The sequence below is a fragment of the Pantherophis guttatus genome, chromosome 3 (assembly GCF_059756535.1).
Source record: "Pantherophis guttatus breed Tessera chromosome 3, ASM5975653v1, whole genome shotgun sequence".
Lineage (NCBI taxonomy): Eukaryota > Metazoa > Chordata > Lepidosauria > Squamata > Colubridae > Pantherophis > Pantherophis guttatus.
In genome coordinates this window covers 9,955,900-9,971,700 of record NC_142065.1, presented here as the reverse complement: position 1 = coordinate 9,971,700, position 15,801 = coordinate 9,955,900, and the positions used below count along the sequence as shown (strand labels likewise).

General features: G+C 44.7%; 1 protein-coding gene across 1 annotated transcript in view; it reads left to right on the top strand.

The window, feature by feature from the left end:
* The window catches only part of COL9A3 (collagen type IX alpha 3 chain), a 70,143-nt gene that overhangs the window by 46,742 nt on the left and 7,600 nt on the right, over nt 1–15,801 (top strand). The window contains exons 21-27 of the mRNA XM_060684369.2: nt 2,132–2,185; nt 2,330–2,383; nt 5,172–5,225; nt 5,897–5,968; nt 8,146–8,181; nt 13,875–13,919; nt 14,546–14,578. Of these exons, the coding sequence (XP_060540352.2) occupies nt 2,132–2,185; nt 2,330–2,383; nt 5,172–5,225; nt 5,897–5,968; nt 8,146–8,181; nt 13,875–13,919; nt 14,546–14,578 (348 nt within the window). The remainder of the gene's footprint in view (nt 1–2,131; nt 2,186–2,329; nt 2,384–5,171; nt 5,226–5,896; nt 5,969–8,145; nt 8,182–13,874; nt 13,920–14,545; nt 14,579–15,801) is intronic.

Here is a 15,801-nt window from a genome sequence, read left to right as displayed (position 1 = left end):
CGTCCTCCTGGAGGCTCAAGGAAAGCCTCCGGAGCCTGGGGAGGGCAAAAAACAGGCCTCCGGGAAGTTCTGAAAGTCTGGAAACGGGCCCATTTCCAGCCTCTGGAGGGCCTCCGCAACCTGTTTTTGCCCTCCCAGAGGCTCAAGGAAAGCCTCAAGAGCTTGGGGAGGGTGAAAACGCCCCCCCCCCGCCATGGTGCAGGAGGCCAAGTAGGCCACGCCCACCATGGCCACACCCACCCAGCAACTGGGCAGAGAACTGGTTGTTAAAATTTTTGAATCTCACCCCTGATCTACATTCTGTTGGAATCAGTAGATGTGACAGGGAAAAGATGGTCCTTCAAATAATCTGGCCCCAGGCCATGTGGGGCTTTAAAGGTGACAACCAGCACCTTGAACTGGACCTGGAATAATCTGATTCTTCAGGGCATGAGCTGAATTAAGTCAGAGGCCACTTTTAACTTCTGTAGATGGTGAAGGGTACAGTAAGTGTGTTAAGAATAGTGCCAAGTCAGTGGGCTGTGTTGCACATGGGAAGGAGCTGCATAATATTGGTGCAATTCTTGCGTCTGGGAAACTTCGCTTGTGCCCAGGTTTTTTACCATTCATTTCCCACTAATATTTAACGCTACTGTTTCCTTGTAATCCCCGCTTCAAAATAATGTGAACCCATGGCACAGATTTTCAGCAGTTGTGGTTGAAACTTGCTTGGGAGGAGTATCTAAAAGTGGCTTAGGGAATCGACAGATGGCCCCGGGAGTTGGAGGTTGCCCATTCTCCAATTCAAGAGATACACGGATGTTTTGAAAAGACATCCCCCTCTTCAGCCCCATTTAGTTCCCAAGGGAATGCAGACTGACTGCATTCCCTTGGGAACAATTAGATAAGGCTTCAGGGATTCTAGAGGCGGTCAGGCCTGGGCCGCTTTCTGCAATGCAAGGATTCTAAGCTCAGTCCCCTCTTAACACCGCCCTCCGGTCTAGCTGGAGTTTCCACCACACCTGAGCTCTTGGAGGTAGATGGGGAAAAAAAAGTAGCTAATTTGAGACACGTGGGTTATTTTTGCTTTCTCCTTTTCCATTTTAAACAACTTTGTTAAATTTCAAAACAAGATAAAATACAAAATAACTGGGAAAGGGTGAAAGCAGGGAATCAAAAGGGTTAGAATCTGAAAAAAGAAAGAAGAATAGAATAGAATAGAATTCTTTATTGGCCAAGATAAACCCCCCTAAAAAAATTAAAAAAGAAAGACTTCCAACTTTTCTCAGTGCAGATACAAATTTATAATCAGATAATTCCTTACTGTAAGGGATTAAACATAACATAACCAATATACTGTATAAGCGTAACAACATATACAATATTTCTACAATATTAAATAAATCTATTTATCAAATAATTAATTCAAAAATGCTTATCCACTATTAAAAAGTAAAATTATAAAAAATAATCCCTAGTTTAAAAATGAATCTAAACAAAATCTTAAAATAACCAAAATGGTCAATTTCAGCATCTCGATCAATTCATTCATTCATTCATTTTCCTTCCTTCATTTTTCATTTTCCTTCAATTCATTCATTCATTCATTCATTCATTCATTCATTCATTCATTTTCCTTCATTCATTCATTTTCCTTCCTTCATTTTTCATTTTCCTTCAATTAATTAATTAATTAATTAATTCATTCATTCATTCATTTTCCTTCATTCATTCATTTTCCTTCCTTCATTTTTCATTTTCCTTCAATTCATTCATTCATTCATTCATTCATTTTCCTTCATTCATTCATTTTCCTTCCTTCATTTTTCATTTTCCTTCAATTAATTAATTAATTAATTAATTCATTCATTCATTCATTTTCCTTCATTCATTCATTTTCCTTCCTTCATTTTTCATTTTCCTTCAATTCATTCATTCATTCATTCATTCATTTTCCTTCATTCATTCATTTTCCTTCCTTCATTTTTCATTTTCCATTCATTCATTCATTCATTCAATTTCCTTCAATTCATTCATTCATACATGCATTCATTTTCCTTCAATTCCTTCATTCATTTTCCTTCCTTCGTTTTTTATTTTCTTTCAATTCATTCATTCATTCATTCTGTTTGCCTTCCTCTTTTTCCCAAAGGGAAGCCCTGGAGAAATGGGAGAGTCTGGTCCTTCAGGAGAACCAGGTGTACCTGTAAGTATCTCCCCAACATTTGTTCAATATTTTTCTCTCTCTATCTCTAATGAGGCATTTAAGCTGTCATCATATCACAAGTTACATTTGGATTATCCTGGGTTAGACTCATGGAAATCAGCAATTTTGCATTTGTCTTTCTAGGGAAATCAAGGTGTCCCTGGTGAGAGAGGTGAAGCTGGCCCAAGAGGATCTCCTGTAAGTAACTACTCTATAATCATTTCATTTGTAAGACCCAAACTCACTCAAAAAACTGAACCAGAATTCTGGAAGCTGCATCTGTGAGCCCAGTGAGCATTAAAAAAAGTTAGATTTCTGCTCCAAGATGTTTAGAGCCTATAGACTAAGGAAGATGGCCTTGACAGTGATATGCAAGCTCTGTTGCCAAGACAACAAGGGATGAAAGAATTTTTAAGTATAACATATGGGAGCAATTCTGACACCTCCTTAATTAGGCTGTTGGTTTGAGCGCCGAGGTTGGCAATTTGGTTGCAAATGTTTCGTCACCATTCAAGGAGACATCACCAGTGCGTTTTGAGTTGAGCTCTGAGCTTGGCAATTTGGTTGCAAATGTTTCGTCACCATTCGAGGAGACATTGTCAGTGCACTTTGAGTTGAATTGACAACTCAAAATGCACTGGCGATGTCTCCTCGAATGGTGACGAAATGTTTGCAACCAAATTGCCAAGCTCGGAGCTCAAACCAGCAGCCTAACTACCAACTTGACCTACTAATATTCAAACACATTTCAACCTCCCTAATTCAATGAAATATAAAAAGGAGAAGGTATAAACACAGTCAGATTTGCAAGATTCTATTATCTTAACCCAGGGCTCTTCAAGCTTGGGAACTTTAAGACTTATGGACTTCAACTCTCAGAATTCTCATGTTGGCTGGGGAATTTTGGGAGTTGAAGTCCACAAGTCTTAAAATTATTCTCAACCGTTGGCCTTTTGCAGCAAAAACTCCTGGGATATTATTTTACCAAGGTTATATATAACTTTACTAATAGATCCATACAAGGACAGAATTGCTTAATGCATTGTAAGCCACCCTGAGTCTCCGGAGAAGGGCGGCATATAAATCAAATTAAAAAAAAAAAAGAAGTGAAGCTAGCTCTGAGGTTTTTGCACGAAAACCAGCATTGTTCATTTCTCCTTTCCCCTATTTGGGCCACTCATTGTCCATTGTCCACCAATGCAACACATTCTTTTTATTTTATTTTACTTTATTTAAGTCTGTGCCTTCGGAAGGTTCCCATCCCGTGGCCTTGAAGGGTCAGGATTTTCTCAGGCTGCCAACGGCTCACGTAAATTCCTCACCTGCCTCCCAGCTCCTAATACATTCCAAGGATTCCCCTTACCCCTCCCTTAGTTTCTCCTTGTCAAGTTGCGAGTAGAGGTGCATTACGGGTCAGCCTTGACAGTTGCCAAGTTTGGAGACCTCCTACTGAATAGGCACATCAGAACCCAGAAGAGGAAAAGGAACAGAGCTGCCGACTAGGCCGGGGTTTCCCTGTCTCCCTGCCCGAGCGGCCCCAAACCTCCGGCGGGGAGGGAGAGAAGCTCCAGGCCACTATTCCTGCTGCTGCCGGGGAAGCGGCAGTAAGGGAACCCCCGTTGCCAGGGGTGAGGGGGTGGCGGCGGCAAGGACTGGCTGGCCGGGACTTCTCTTCCTCCCTGCGGCAGCCCATGTGGATACCAGGCAGTGCAGCTTCAAGGGCCTTTCCTCGCGGTGTCGATGACAAGGTAGGCAGGCAGGCGAGCAGGTGCAGGGGAGCGACTGAGAGAGTGCTCCTGGCTGGCAAGGGAGTGGATGTCCTGGGGCATACATGTGCACCAGCCAGCTAGTCTTCTGTTTACTGGCACGCATGCGTGTGCGACAATCAGCTGGCCGGCTGATCTTTGGGTTACTGGCACTGCCGCACACGTGAAGGTCAGCTGATCATCGCGCATGCATGCGCACCAGTAACCAGAAGACTAGCTGGCCGATGCACATGCATGTTCCAGAAACCCAGAAGAGGAATGGGCAACGCCTCGCGTGCCAGGTGAAATGGCTCTGCGTGTCACTTCCAGCACGCGTGCCATAGGTTCGCCAACACGGTCCTATTCAATACCAATAAAATAATTTCAGCCTTCCTCAGGGTTTGATTTCTGGGCCTGGTCTACCTGATAGAACTGACAGTAGTCCAGAACTGGATAATCTTCTTTCTGCCCAAGGACTACGTTTTATCAAGACCGTCGGTGTTTGTCTCAGTTTATGACCTTTCTTGCCACGGTTGTTAAGTGAATCACTGCAGCTGTTAAACTGCTAGTCACACGGTTGTTAAATGAATCTGGCTTCCCCATTGATTATGCTTGGGAATAACCTTTGGGGAAGGTCCCCAAAGGGGATCACAAGATCCCGGGATGCCCTGCAACCGTCATAAATGTTATATAGGTGGATTGAAGAGACTGGAGACAGGCTTCAGACAACAGCTCTTTATTCATTAACTATTTACAATCCAGCAGCCAGTCCCTGTAACAGCCAGCCTTTATATAGAGGGCTGTCTGGGAGCTCAGCCAATCACATTTAAGCATTGTTCCCGCCCAAACAGTGGACCAGAGGGAAAACTTCCTTGTCAATATCTAACAATAAACCTGAGTCAATTACCAAGAATCTGAATTTTGATCATGTGACCATGGGGATGCTGCAGAAGTCATCAAGGGCGAGAACTAGTTGTAAGTCACTTTTTTCAGTGTCGTTGTATGGTCACTAATTAAATGGTTGTAAGTTGAGGACTTATTTATTTATTTATTATATTTCTATACCGCCTTTCTCCCGTAGGACTCAAGGCGATGTATAGTCAAGAAAAATATAGACACACAAACATACTGTAATGTCCTTTTTTTTTCATACTTAAAATATGGTCACCCTGGAATTGTTGTTCCTGAAGATGGTTACTATCTTCCTTCATTGACCCATTTCTTTTTTTTTTTCTCTGCAGGGACAACCTGGTCTACAAGGACCTATGGGAGCAGCAGGTGTAAGAGGTTTCCAGGTAAGTCAAATTCAGAAGACAATTTTGGGATGGAAAGGGCAATTGTTCCCAGGCCGGGTGAGTGGCTGCAATTTGTATCTGTAACCTGCTTGTAGGGGCATTACCAAGGATTTCATGATGTCAACAAATCTAGTAGGTGACTTTTAAGACGTGTGGACTTCAACTCCCAGAATTCCCCAGCCAAGCATGGCTGGCTGGAGAATTCTGGGAATTGAAGTCCACACGTCTTAAAGTTGCTGAGGGCGAGTAACACTGAAGTAGAATATATCCAATTGTCCAGTCTGCTCTTTAAATTTCCCAACACTCTTACTTCCATTGTGGCTGAGGAATTCTGGGAATTGAAGTTCAAACGTCTTAAAGTTGCTAAATTTGAAGAACAACAGGTATAAATGAAAGTAGTAAATAAGGCAGGTTGTGGGAAACTAAATGGGGCTGGAGAGATCGAAAACTAAAATGACCCATAAGGATCTACAACATAGAGATTTGCCAGGTGGCAAACCAGCAACTTTTTAATTCAAAGCTGGCTAAAATGGGAGTTTTTTTCTTTTCTTTTCAGACTGTTTAAGCCACCCTCTGAAAAGTTGCTGATTTTGAATAACTAGGCAGTTTGATTCAAATATCCCCTTTTTCAGCTTTCTCTCTTATTTCTCTCTTTTCGTTTAACTTTCCAGGGTCGTGCAGGACCGAGTGGGGAACCGGGCCGACCTGGTGCCACTGGGCTACGGGGTGAATCCGGCGAGCAGGTAAATCCTCTGCAAAAGTGAATGACTGATACAATGAGGCTCTGATGAATGTTACTTTGATGAATGCAGAATTCTTTTGGGTAGGGCTGCAATATTTAATGTGTTCATTCAATCGATTCTGTAATGTAAGCCAGGGGTCCCCAGTCCTCCAGGCCGCAAAACTGGGGTGCAGGAGAGATGCTGTTCTGACCCAGCTCCCCAAACACGACAAAACCCTTTGTAACCAATCAACGTTTCCTTTATTAGGAGCACCAGCAGCCCCGGCAAAAAGTCCCTCTCTCTTTCTCACCATAGGCTAACAAGTCTGTCCAGCAGGGAGATGAATAGTTGTCTGCCACATCTATTCATCTCCATCCCCTGCCTTTTATCCCCAGAACTAGGATGGGGCTTCGCTAGCAGCAGTGGCTCTTCCATCCCAAGGACCGGCCCATAGATTTCCACTGCTCTTCTCTCCTCTGCCTTCTGCGCATCCGGGTGTCAGGCACTGGACCCAGCTGTTCCTCCTCTTCCTCATCAGCCACCTCAGACCTGGGGGCTGTTGACTCTCCATCTGAGGGCTGACAGATGGCCCAGGCTTTGCCCCTGTCTCTATCTCTGCCAGCCCCACTTTCTCTTCCCCCTCGGAGATCTCAGGTTGCCTTGCTGCTGGCCCTGAGTCCCACGTCTCCTCCTCCTCTGATTTGACTGCTGGAGGGGCCGGCGGCCGACAAGCTACAACAGATGGGAAAGCACACATGCATGAAGCTCCACTCGTGCGAGCAGAGGATGCTTGCGCTCGCGCGCAAAGCTGTACTTGCACGAATGGAGCAGCCCCCCCCCCCACGTGCACAAATGGAGCTGTGCGTGCGTGAATGTACACCTCCACCACCCCGCATGCCGGACCAGGTCACCAAGTTGGAAAGTTTAGGGACCACCGACCTAAGTTACAGAATCAATTTAAAATATTTCCACTGAGGAAAGAGGACTGCAAAGCGACATATTTTTTTTTACTGCATAAATGTTAGTTGTTGCTGTCATTAAGTTACTGTTGGTTAGTTGCAGTTAGATGTTACTGTTATTAAATTATCAGCAACAGTATAACAGGGTTGGGTGGGACCTTGGAGGTCTTCTAGTCCAACCCCCTGCTCAAGCACGAGATCCTATACCCATGATGGCGAAACTATGGCACGCGTGCCACAGGTGGCACGTGGAGCCATATCAGTGGGCATGCGAGCTCAGGTCCAGCGCACATGTGCACAATGGCCAGCTGATTTTCAGGCCTTCTGGGCTCACAGGCTGTTTCTGGCCTCCAGAGGGCCTCCGGGGGAGATAGGGAAGGCCATTTTCACCCTCCCCAGGCTCCTAGAAAAGCTCTGGAACCTGTGGAGGGCGAAAAATGGGCCTACACGGCCCATCGTGCCATCACGTGCCAAAAGCGAGGGAAGCGGGGGGGGTCGCGCACACACGCATGGGGGCGGGGCACATAGAATTATGGGTGTGGGCACACACGCGCACAACCTTCCCGCACTCCCCCGCTTTTGGCACGCGATGGCAAAAAGATTAGCCATCACTGTCCTATACCATTCAGAACAAATGGCTGCCCAAACTCCTTTTAAAAACCTTCTTAAAAATAATTACTATTGCTTTCTCCGTTAGAGAAAATAAGAAATGTCTTTTTTAAAAGACTGTTTGTTTCAAAACATCTGTTGGGTAGAAGGCGGGGCTTGGTGGCAGCTCCACCCACATTGTGATGTGTGGATTCATTGCATGTGATGTCACTTTAGACCAGTGTTTCTCAACCTTGGAAGCTTGAAGATGGGTGGACTTCAACTCCCAGAATCCCCCAGCCAGCAGCGCTGGCTTCCCCTGGCTGGGGGAATTCTGGGAGTTGAAGTCCACACATAGCTTCAAATCGCCAAGGGTGAGAAACACGATCTATTGCAAAAGTGCTCCAAATGCTGCCTTAAATTTAAGCAATAAAATTAGTTAGAAGAGATGGTTTTAAATCATTTTAGAACGGCGAGAGGGGTGGCAAACGAATTTAATAAATAAATAAATAATTTTTTAAAACCCCATTCGGACGTAGACTTACCTAGTCCAAAAGGTCCTTATTTATATTGTGTCCATGAAACTTGAGTAACTCGCTGGTCAATTATTTTTGGCACTTTTTTTCATGCTTCTTCTTCATTTGTTTCCAGGGTCCTACTGGGGTTTCGGGACCCAAAGGTAACCAGGTAAGATAAAGATCTCAATTCTTTGGATGCATAAATCATATTAAACCATGGTTTGTCTAATTCCCGGTTTACAGAATAAATCTCAGTGGCTGGGCTCATCCAATAAACGAACCACGCAAACCACATTATGGTTTGATTGCGGTGCGAAAAATTAGTTTATGCCCCTAACGGCGCAGGTGTAATACTACAGTTACCCAGGGGTGAAATCTACTTACCTTCCCTACCAGTTCACTCCACTCACACGTGCGCCATCGTCATGTGCTATTTTGGACCCTCTGCGCATCCGCAAAGCCTTCTGTGCATATGCAGAGGGTCAAAAACAGGTTACTTTCTGGTTAAAACCAGGAAGTAATGACGTCAGGGCAGGTGGGCGGAGCCTCGTGCTGTCGCCGCTACCAGTTCATCAAACCACGCGCTGCCGCTGTTACCAGTTCCCCCGAACCAGTGCGAACCGGTAGCATTTCACCCCTGCAGTCACCCAAAGCAACACAAATTCCATCTTTTTGGTAGGTGTGTGTTGCAACACTGCACCCGTGTATGAAAGGGGCAGAGCTGGTGTTGCAGAAAGAAGAGGCTGCTTTTGGTCAAAGGTTCAGATTATGCCCATCTGACCAAGGAGTGAGATGCAGTGGGTGAAGTCTGAACTCATTTCCTTTAAACAAGCTGCCATATTTGGTAGAGTTATTTCAACAGTGAAATATATTGAAGGAGCCCCTGGTGGCCCAGTGGTTAAATTGCAGTATTGCAGGCAAACTCTGCCCATAGCCTGGAGTTCGATCCTGATGGGATTCAAAGTTAATTAAAGGTTTCCGTCCTTCTGAGGTCGATAAGATGAGGACCCAGATTGTTGAGGGAAAGATGCAAGTAATGCTTACATTGTAAACCACCCAGAGAGTGCTGTAAAGTGCTATGGGGCAGTATATAAATTCTATTACTATTACTATTGAAAGACAGCATAAAAATTAAATAAACAAACAAAATAATTGGGGTGCAAATATCCAGACCACCACTAGATGGCAGCATATTAATTTTCTCTTCTTGTTGTGCCATATCCATCATCGGACGCTGGCAATCACATAGGCGACCCTCTTTTTATCAACAGCCGCACAAAAAAGTGCTGTTGAGTTTTGTCCAAATTTCTGCCTCTCCATCTTTCTTCCACAGCCCAAAGGTAGAATCAGAATCAGAATCAGAACAGAAAGAGCCTTGGTAGTACAGTGGTCTAAGGCACCCTGTTATTAAGCTGGTTATTAAGACCAGATGCCTGCAATTAGTGCAGGTTCGAATCTCGCCAAGGCTCAAGGTTGACTCAGCCTTCCATCCTTTCTAAGGTAGGTAAATTGAGGACCCAGTTTGTGGGGGCAATAAGCTGACTTTGTATAAATATACAAAAGTATGAAGGCTATTGTAAGTTGCCCTGAGTCTCTGGAGAAGGGCGGCATATAAATCAAATTAAAAAAAAAAAAAAACAGAGCTGGAAGGGATCTTGGAGGTCTTCTAGTTCAGCCCCCTACTCAAGCAGGAGATCCTATACCATTTCAGACTGTCCAGTCTCTTCTTAAAAACCTCCAGTGATGAAGCACCCACAACCTCTGGTGGCAAGCTGTTCCACTGATTAATTGTCCTCACTGTTGGAAAGTTTCTCCTTAGCTCCAGGTTGCTTCTCCCCTTGATTTGTTTCCATCCATTGTTTCTTGTCCTGCCCTCTGGTGCTTTGTAGAATAAGTTGATCCCCCTCTTCTTTGTGGCAGCCTCTCAATACTGGAATGCTGCTATCATGTCCCACCCCTATCATGTCAGGGGTGGTATTCACTTACTTTCCCTACCGGTTCGCAAATGTGCACGCACGTCCATGCATGCGCTTGACCTTCCACGCATGTGCTTTGCTGGTGCACACGCCATCCACACATGCGCCCGGGCTAAAATATGTGCCTAAATAGAATGGCACAGAGCCGGGGCGGGTGAGTGGGCCTATCTACAATTTCCGCTACCGGTTCGGGTGAACCTCTCCGAACCGGCTGAATACCACCTCTGCCCCTGGTCCTTCTTTTCTCTAGTAATGTGCTGTAATTCTATTTTAACGTCATAGGCTTTTAACAAAATGTAGAGGTAGTCTTTGACTTACAACTATTTGTTTAGTGACCGTTCAGAGTTACAATGGCGCTGAAAAAAAGTCACCGAGGACCGGGGCCTTGTACTTATGACTATCGTTGCATCTCCAAGGTCACATGATCAAAATTCGAATGCTTGGCAACCAGCATGTTGCAACATCCCTGGGTCATGTGATCGCCCTTTGCAATCGTCCTAGCTGGCTTCTGACCAGCAAAGTCAATGGGAGAAACCAGATTCATTTAACGACCGCATGATTCACTTAATAACTGCAGTGATTCACTTAACGACTATGGCCAAATAAAGGTAGTAAAATCGAGTGCGAATCCCTTAAAAATTGTCAAGGGAAATTCTGATCCCAATTGAAGTTGTAAGTTGAGGACCACCTGTAGTTACAACTTAAGTTTTGAGAACTTATTCTTAACTTCGAGGTAGTTTAATGTGACAGTCATATTTTTGCATACTTCTTCCTTAACACATTTATGGATCCCGTATGTTTTTATATACTCATTCGCAAACCAGATTTAGAATCACACGTGGCTGCCTGCTCCATAAATGTCTGAAAGTGTGAATTGTGTAGAATTGTATAATACAAATTGAGCACATTTGATTCCCATCCTTGGCAGTAATTTTCCACATACTTGAACAAGGAAGCCCTCTTCTGGTTTAAACGAGAAAGTTTACTTCTAACCAAGAGCAGCAAATAGGTGTAACTCATAAAATTGTTTTAAAAAATCATCTTCGTTGAAGGTTTAACCCAGGGGTGAAATGCTCCCGGTTTGGACTGATCCGGCCGAACCAGTAGTGATGGCAGCTGGTGGTTCGGAGAACCGGTAGCAATGGCGGCGCAAAGCTCCTCCCACCCACCCGGTCGTTGTTACTTCCTGGTTTTAACCAGGAAGTAACCTGTTTTTTACCCTCTGCACATGCGCAGAAGGGTTTGCACATGCGCAGAGGATCCGTGCGTGCACACGATGCATGTGTGCTCACGAGCAAAGCTGATGCACACGCGCGGCATGTGCACTTCCAAACCGGTTGGGAAGATAAGTAGATTTCATCCCTTGAATGAACCTTGAATTAAAGTCACTTCCTAGAGCTCAAAACTTTGACGCCCCAATCATGACCCTGTTTCCCCCCTTCCCCCAGGTGTGTCATCAATCACATTCGCCAATGGAGCAATTTCATGGGTTGTAGAGCTCACTCCTCTCCGGCCGCTGTGGGTAACTCTGGGAGACAACCCTGAGAGAGATATGTCTGGAATGTGCTTCTGTTTTTGGCTGCCGTGGTGCTTCATTGGTTTCCCATCCCCCTTGCCTATGGCAACTTGAGACCAGGCCAGGGATGCTTTGCGAGTCAACATTGGGTTGACATAAAGGGTCCTTGGTGTTCTCTGAACTTGCTTGTTTTCTTGCAGACATTTCATTACCCAACTAGGTAACATCATCAGTGCTAGTCTATGGAATCCAAAGGTGATTTTTCCAAAAGGCAACTGGACTTTGTTGTATTTTTTTTTTCCTTTGAAAACATTTCACTTCTCATCCAAAAAGCTTCTTGGATGAGAACTGAAACAGCATCTTGGATGAGAAGCAAAACGTTTTCAAGGGGGAAAAAAAATACAAGATTTTCCAGTTTCTTTTTGAAAAAGCACCTTTGGGACAACCATGACCTACCTGAATGAGTGAAAATCTCCATAGACATTTGAGTTCAGAGTTTGGCTGTGCTCTCAAAGACTGGATAATTTCATTTAAGTTTTGGACAATCCCAGTTTGTGCTAATAATTTCGACCTAAAAGAGTTGATCGTGAATTCAAGATGCTCTAAAATAATGCCAATTTATAGAAGACTATTAATATAATCAGGGTTTGTCACACCGTCAGCCAGATGTTCAGACGGGATATGTCATTTTTGTCCACTTATTGAGTCCTTCCCAAGGAACTGGGCATGGGCAGATGTGGATGTTTTATGGTGTTAGAAGTATCATTGCAGGATTTCAGCTGTTCCAAGTAAAGCTGCCTTTTGCAACTGACTGATGGTGAATTTGTCAATGTCAATGTTGTTTTAAGTGTCGCTGCAGATGTTGGTGGATTACACCAGTGGTATATGATGATATGACATCACTGAACTGGTTCTCTTTGTTCGGGAGCTGGTTCATAATAATAATAATCAAGGAGCTGGGCCCTCCCGCCCCCCCCCCCCGGTGTTATTCTTACCTTTTATTTGGCCCCACCCCCAATCTATTGCTGCCTCCCGAGTCCCAGCTGATTGGCTAGAAGGAAAAAAACTGTTTAAACTCTTGCTGGGGGGCTTCAAAGGGCTGCCTTACAGCTGATCAGTGTTAAAAGGTAGTGTGGTGGTAGACCGATGCCTCCAAAAACGAATGAGTAGACCAGTACAGCTCTGCAAGCAGTTAAAAGCCTGGTAGACCAGTACCTCTGCTATATCCTAAAGAATTGTCACATGACCATCAAGCCATGCCCACAAAATAAGCCACGCCCACAGAACCAGTAGTAAAAAAATTTAGAACCCACCCCTGGATTACACCCAAAGCACCTATGATTATTGGCACTACCTATGTTTCCTTTTGCCACTGTCAGTCTATTTCTATCATTGTGAATAATATTGTTACTGCTCGAGAAAGATGTTTTCAGTAGATGACAGCATTTGACTGATCTGATCTGGATTTGATGCTGTTGGAAGAAATATCCATCAGGTTTAGTTCCAAGCCGAGAGAAAGGCACTGGAGACAAAATGGAGGCTGGAGGCTGATTGGAAAGAGGGCCCATTTATTGATGAAGCAGAACCACCAGCCACTTGTGGTTCTGGTGCAGCTGACAAAATGGAGTTGAGAGTGGGGAGGTATTTATACCTTCTCTTGGGCTTTGCACTTGAGCTTCCTGTTCCTGTGCAAGAACATGTATTCTATTGGCTGTTCTCAGACTCCCATGGGGCCATGTACAAATCCTAGGAGTTTGTCTGAGTTAAGTTTGGTTGACGTTTGGTCTGCTGATGCAATGAAGGGGCTTGTTGGACAATCCCTATTGTGGCTGAGGGCTAACCCTACCTTTGTTCAGACCTTGCTGCAGGGAATTTTTGCCTGTGAATAGAGCTACCTAGATCTCAATAAACTCTTTGTCTCTTAAGTGCTGGCATCTTCTGAGGGCTATTAAGAAAGGTGAGGGCTGCTTTCTCCCTCTAAAAACATGTTTCTCCATTTCTCATCCAGGGAAATACAATATTCTGCCTTTTTAATATTTCTCAAAATATTTCATTCTTTTAGGAGAGGGGTGGGTGCTAATTTTCTACAAAGCTAAGCAGGCTTGGGATTAATATAGGGTGGGAAACCCACTAGGAAATCCCAGGAATGTAGGATTAGTGAGTTGAGAGGACTAGTGAGTTGAGAAGAACATCTCAGAATCTGAAGGGAGACCTAATGCTGCCAAGAAAATTGCACAGCATATCCAGGTTACTACCAGATGTTGATTCAGAAGAGAATTAACATCAATCATCATTAGCCAAACAACCGTAGTGACTCTAAAATCTTGTTTTCTTTTTTGATAAATGTATTCTTTCTATTTTCATCTGCAGGGCATTGCTGGGACAGATGGACTTCCAGGAAGTAAAGGAGAACTGGTATGTAATGAAAACTGGCTGGGTGACTTTGGACCAATCACCAGGAGATAGTGAGTTCTAGTCCCACCTTGGGCATCAAAGCAGCTGGGTGACTTTGGGCCAATCACCACGAGACAGTGAGTCCTAGTCCCGCCTTAAGCATGAAAGCCTGGCTGAGGAATTCTGGGAGTTGAAGTCCACACATCTTAAAGCTGTCAAGGTTGAGAAACACTGCACTAGAGCTTTGCCTGCTGATTCACTGGTTCTGGAATCTTTTTAATTTTATTTTTAACCAACTCCTCAACACATCTGTAAGCCTCTGGAGAAGGACCTCAGAACTGAAGATATGATACAGAACTGAATCAGCATGATGAGGGTTAGTCTAGGAAAGACCCCAGTCTTATTCACCCACAGTGATGGAAATGCAGTGTATTCCCACACCATACAAAGGTCGAAACTTATGGTCCTTCCAACTCTAGCATTCTTTTAATTCTATTTCATCCCCGAGTAAGTTGTTCAGATGATCCATTTGGATGGCGTATCTGTGAGCTGCAATGAAAAGCAATCCAAGTTCTTCAGTTTCATTTCGGTTTCCTGCATGGGATTGAAACAAATAACTTTATTTCAATTTCTTTCTTCTTTTCTAGGGCCCCTTTGGATCTCCTGGACAGAAAGGGGAAGTGAGTATCCTATACTTTCCAGAGAAAAAAAAAGAAAACCCATCACCTCTGGTGTTCTTCATTATATGGATTTGTACTCATTTGACTGGTGGTTTTTATTTTTAAAAAATCTTAAGGTCGCTCTCAGAGGAAGCTATGGAAAGGAAAATGAGCGCCACCTACAAAAGGCTTCCTGACCGCTTGTCCACCATTCCTATATTTCATTTAAAAGTCCCCACAAGCAGTGCAAAACAGAAGGCCAACAATATAGCAGCCAATGCTTTAAGCAAAGGCTATTTGCATGTTGTGGCAGACCGAGGAAGAGAGGAGGGGTAGTTCCAGGAGAGAGCACACCAAGCTGGCCCTGCCCACCCTGGCCCTCCTGGTCCCCCAAGGTCAAACACAGCCCTGATGCGACCCTCAATGAAATCAAGTTTGACACCCCTGTTATAGGGTCTCCTGCTTGAGTGATTGGACTAGAAGACCTCCAAGGTCCCTTCCAGCTTTATTCTCATTGATTGTTTGAGCCAGTTTGGTCTTGTGGGTAAGGTGCTGTTTAGAAGCCAGGAGACATTGAGTTCTAGCCCACCTTGGGCATGAAAGGCGACTGGATAACTTTGGGCCAGTTTTTAACCCATCGTCCTCTGCCTAGATAGTGCCCATGATGGTTTCCAGCCAGTCACACATCCAGACCATGATTAGAGCTTCTGCAAAGCAGCTGTATCCCTCATGTATTTTTAGGCCCAGTTTAGTGGCCACTACTGTGGCCCGCCAGTGGCCAGCAGAGCTGGCAGCAGATTCAGACAGTGAGGAGGTTGGGGAGGAACGTGGGCCAGTCCTGAAGTCTGGGGAAGGCTCGGATGATGGCTCTGAGTCAGAGGTAGAGAGGGGGCCAAGGCCATCTGGAAGTTCTTTGCTGCCTCTGGAGTCTCCGGAGTCTGACATCAGTGAGGCAGAAGAACAGCAGGAGCCTGTTCCCCATGTGCGCTTGTGCCCAAAGACAGGAACAATTAAGAAAACAGGGTCGACTTGGGAGTAAGGCTTGGAGATGATTGGCCCCTCTCATAAGACATAAAAGAGGAGCGAACAGGACGTGAGCTTTTGCAGGAAGCGATTAGTTCATCTGGTCGGTAAAAGCTCTGGAAAAGCTCTGTTTGACTCTGTGCCAAGTTTGGCCTTCCTTGCGTGTGGCAATTAGTTCTCTGGCAGCATTCCAAGGGAGATAAGGTGGGTGTTTGCAAACA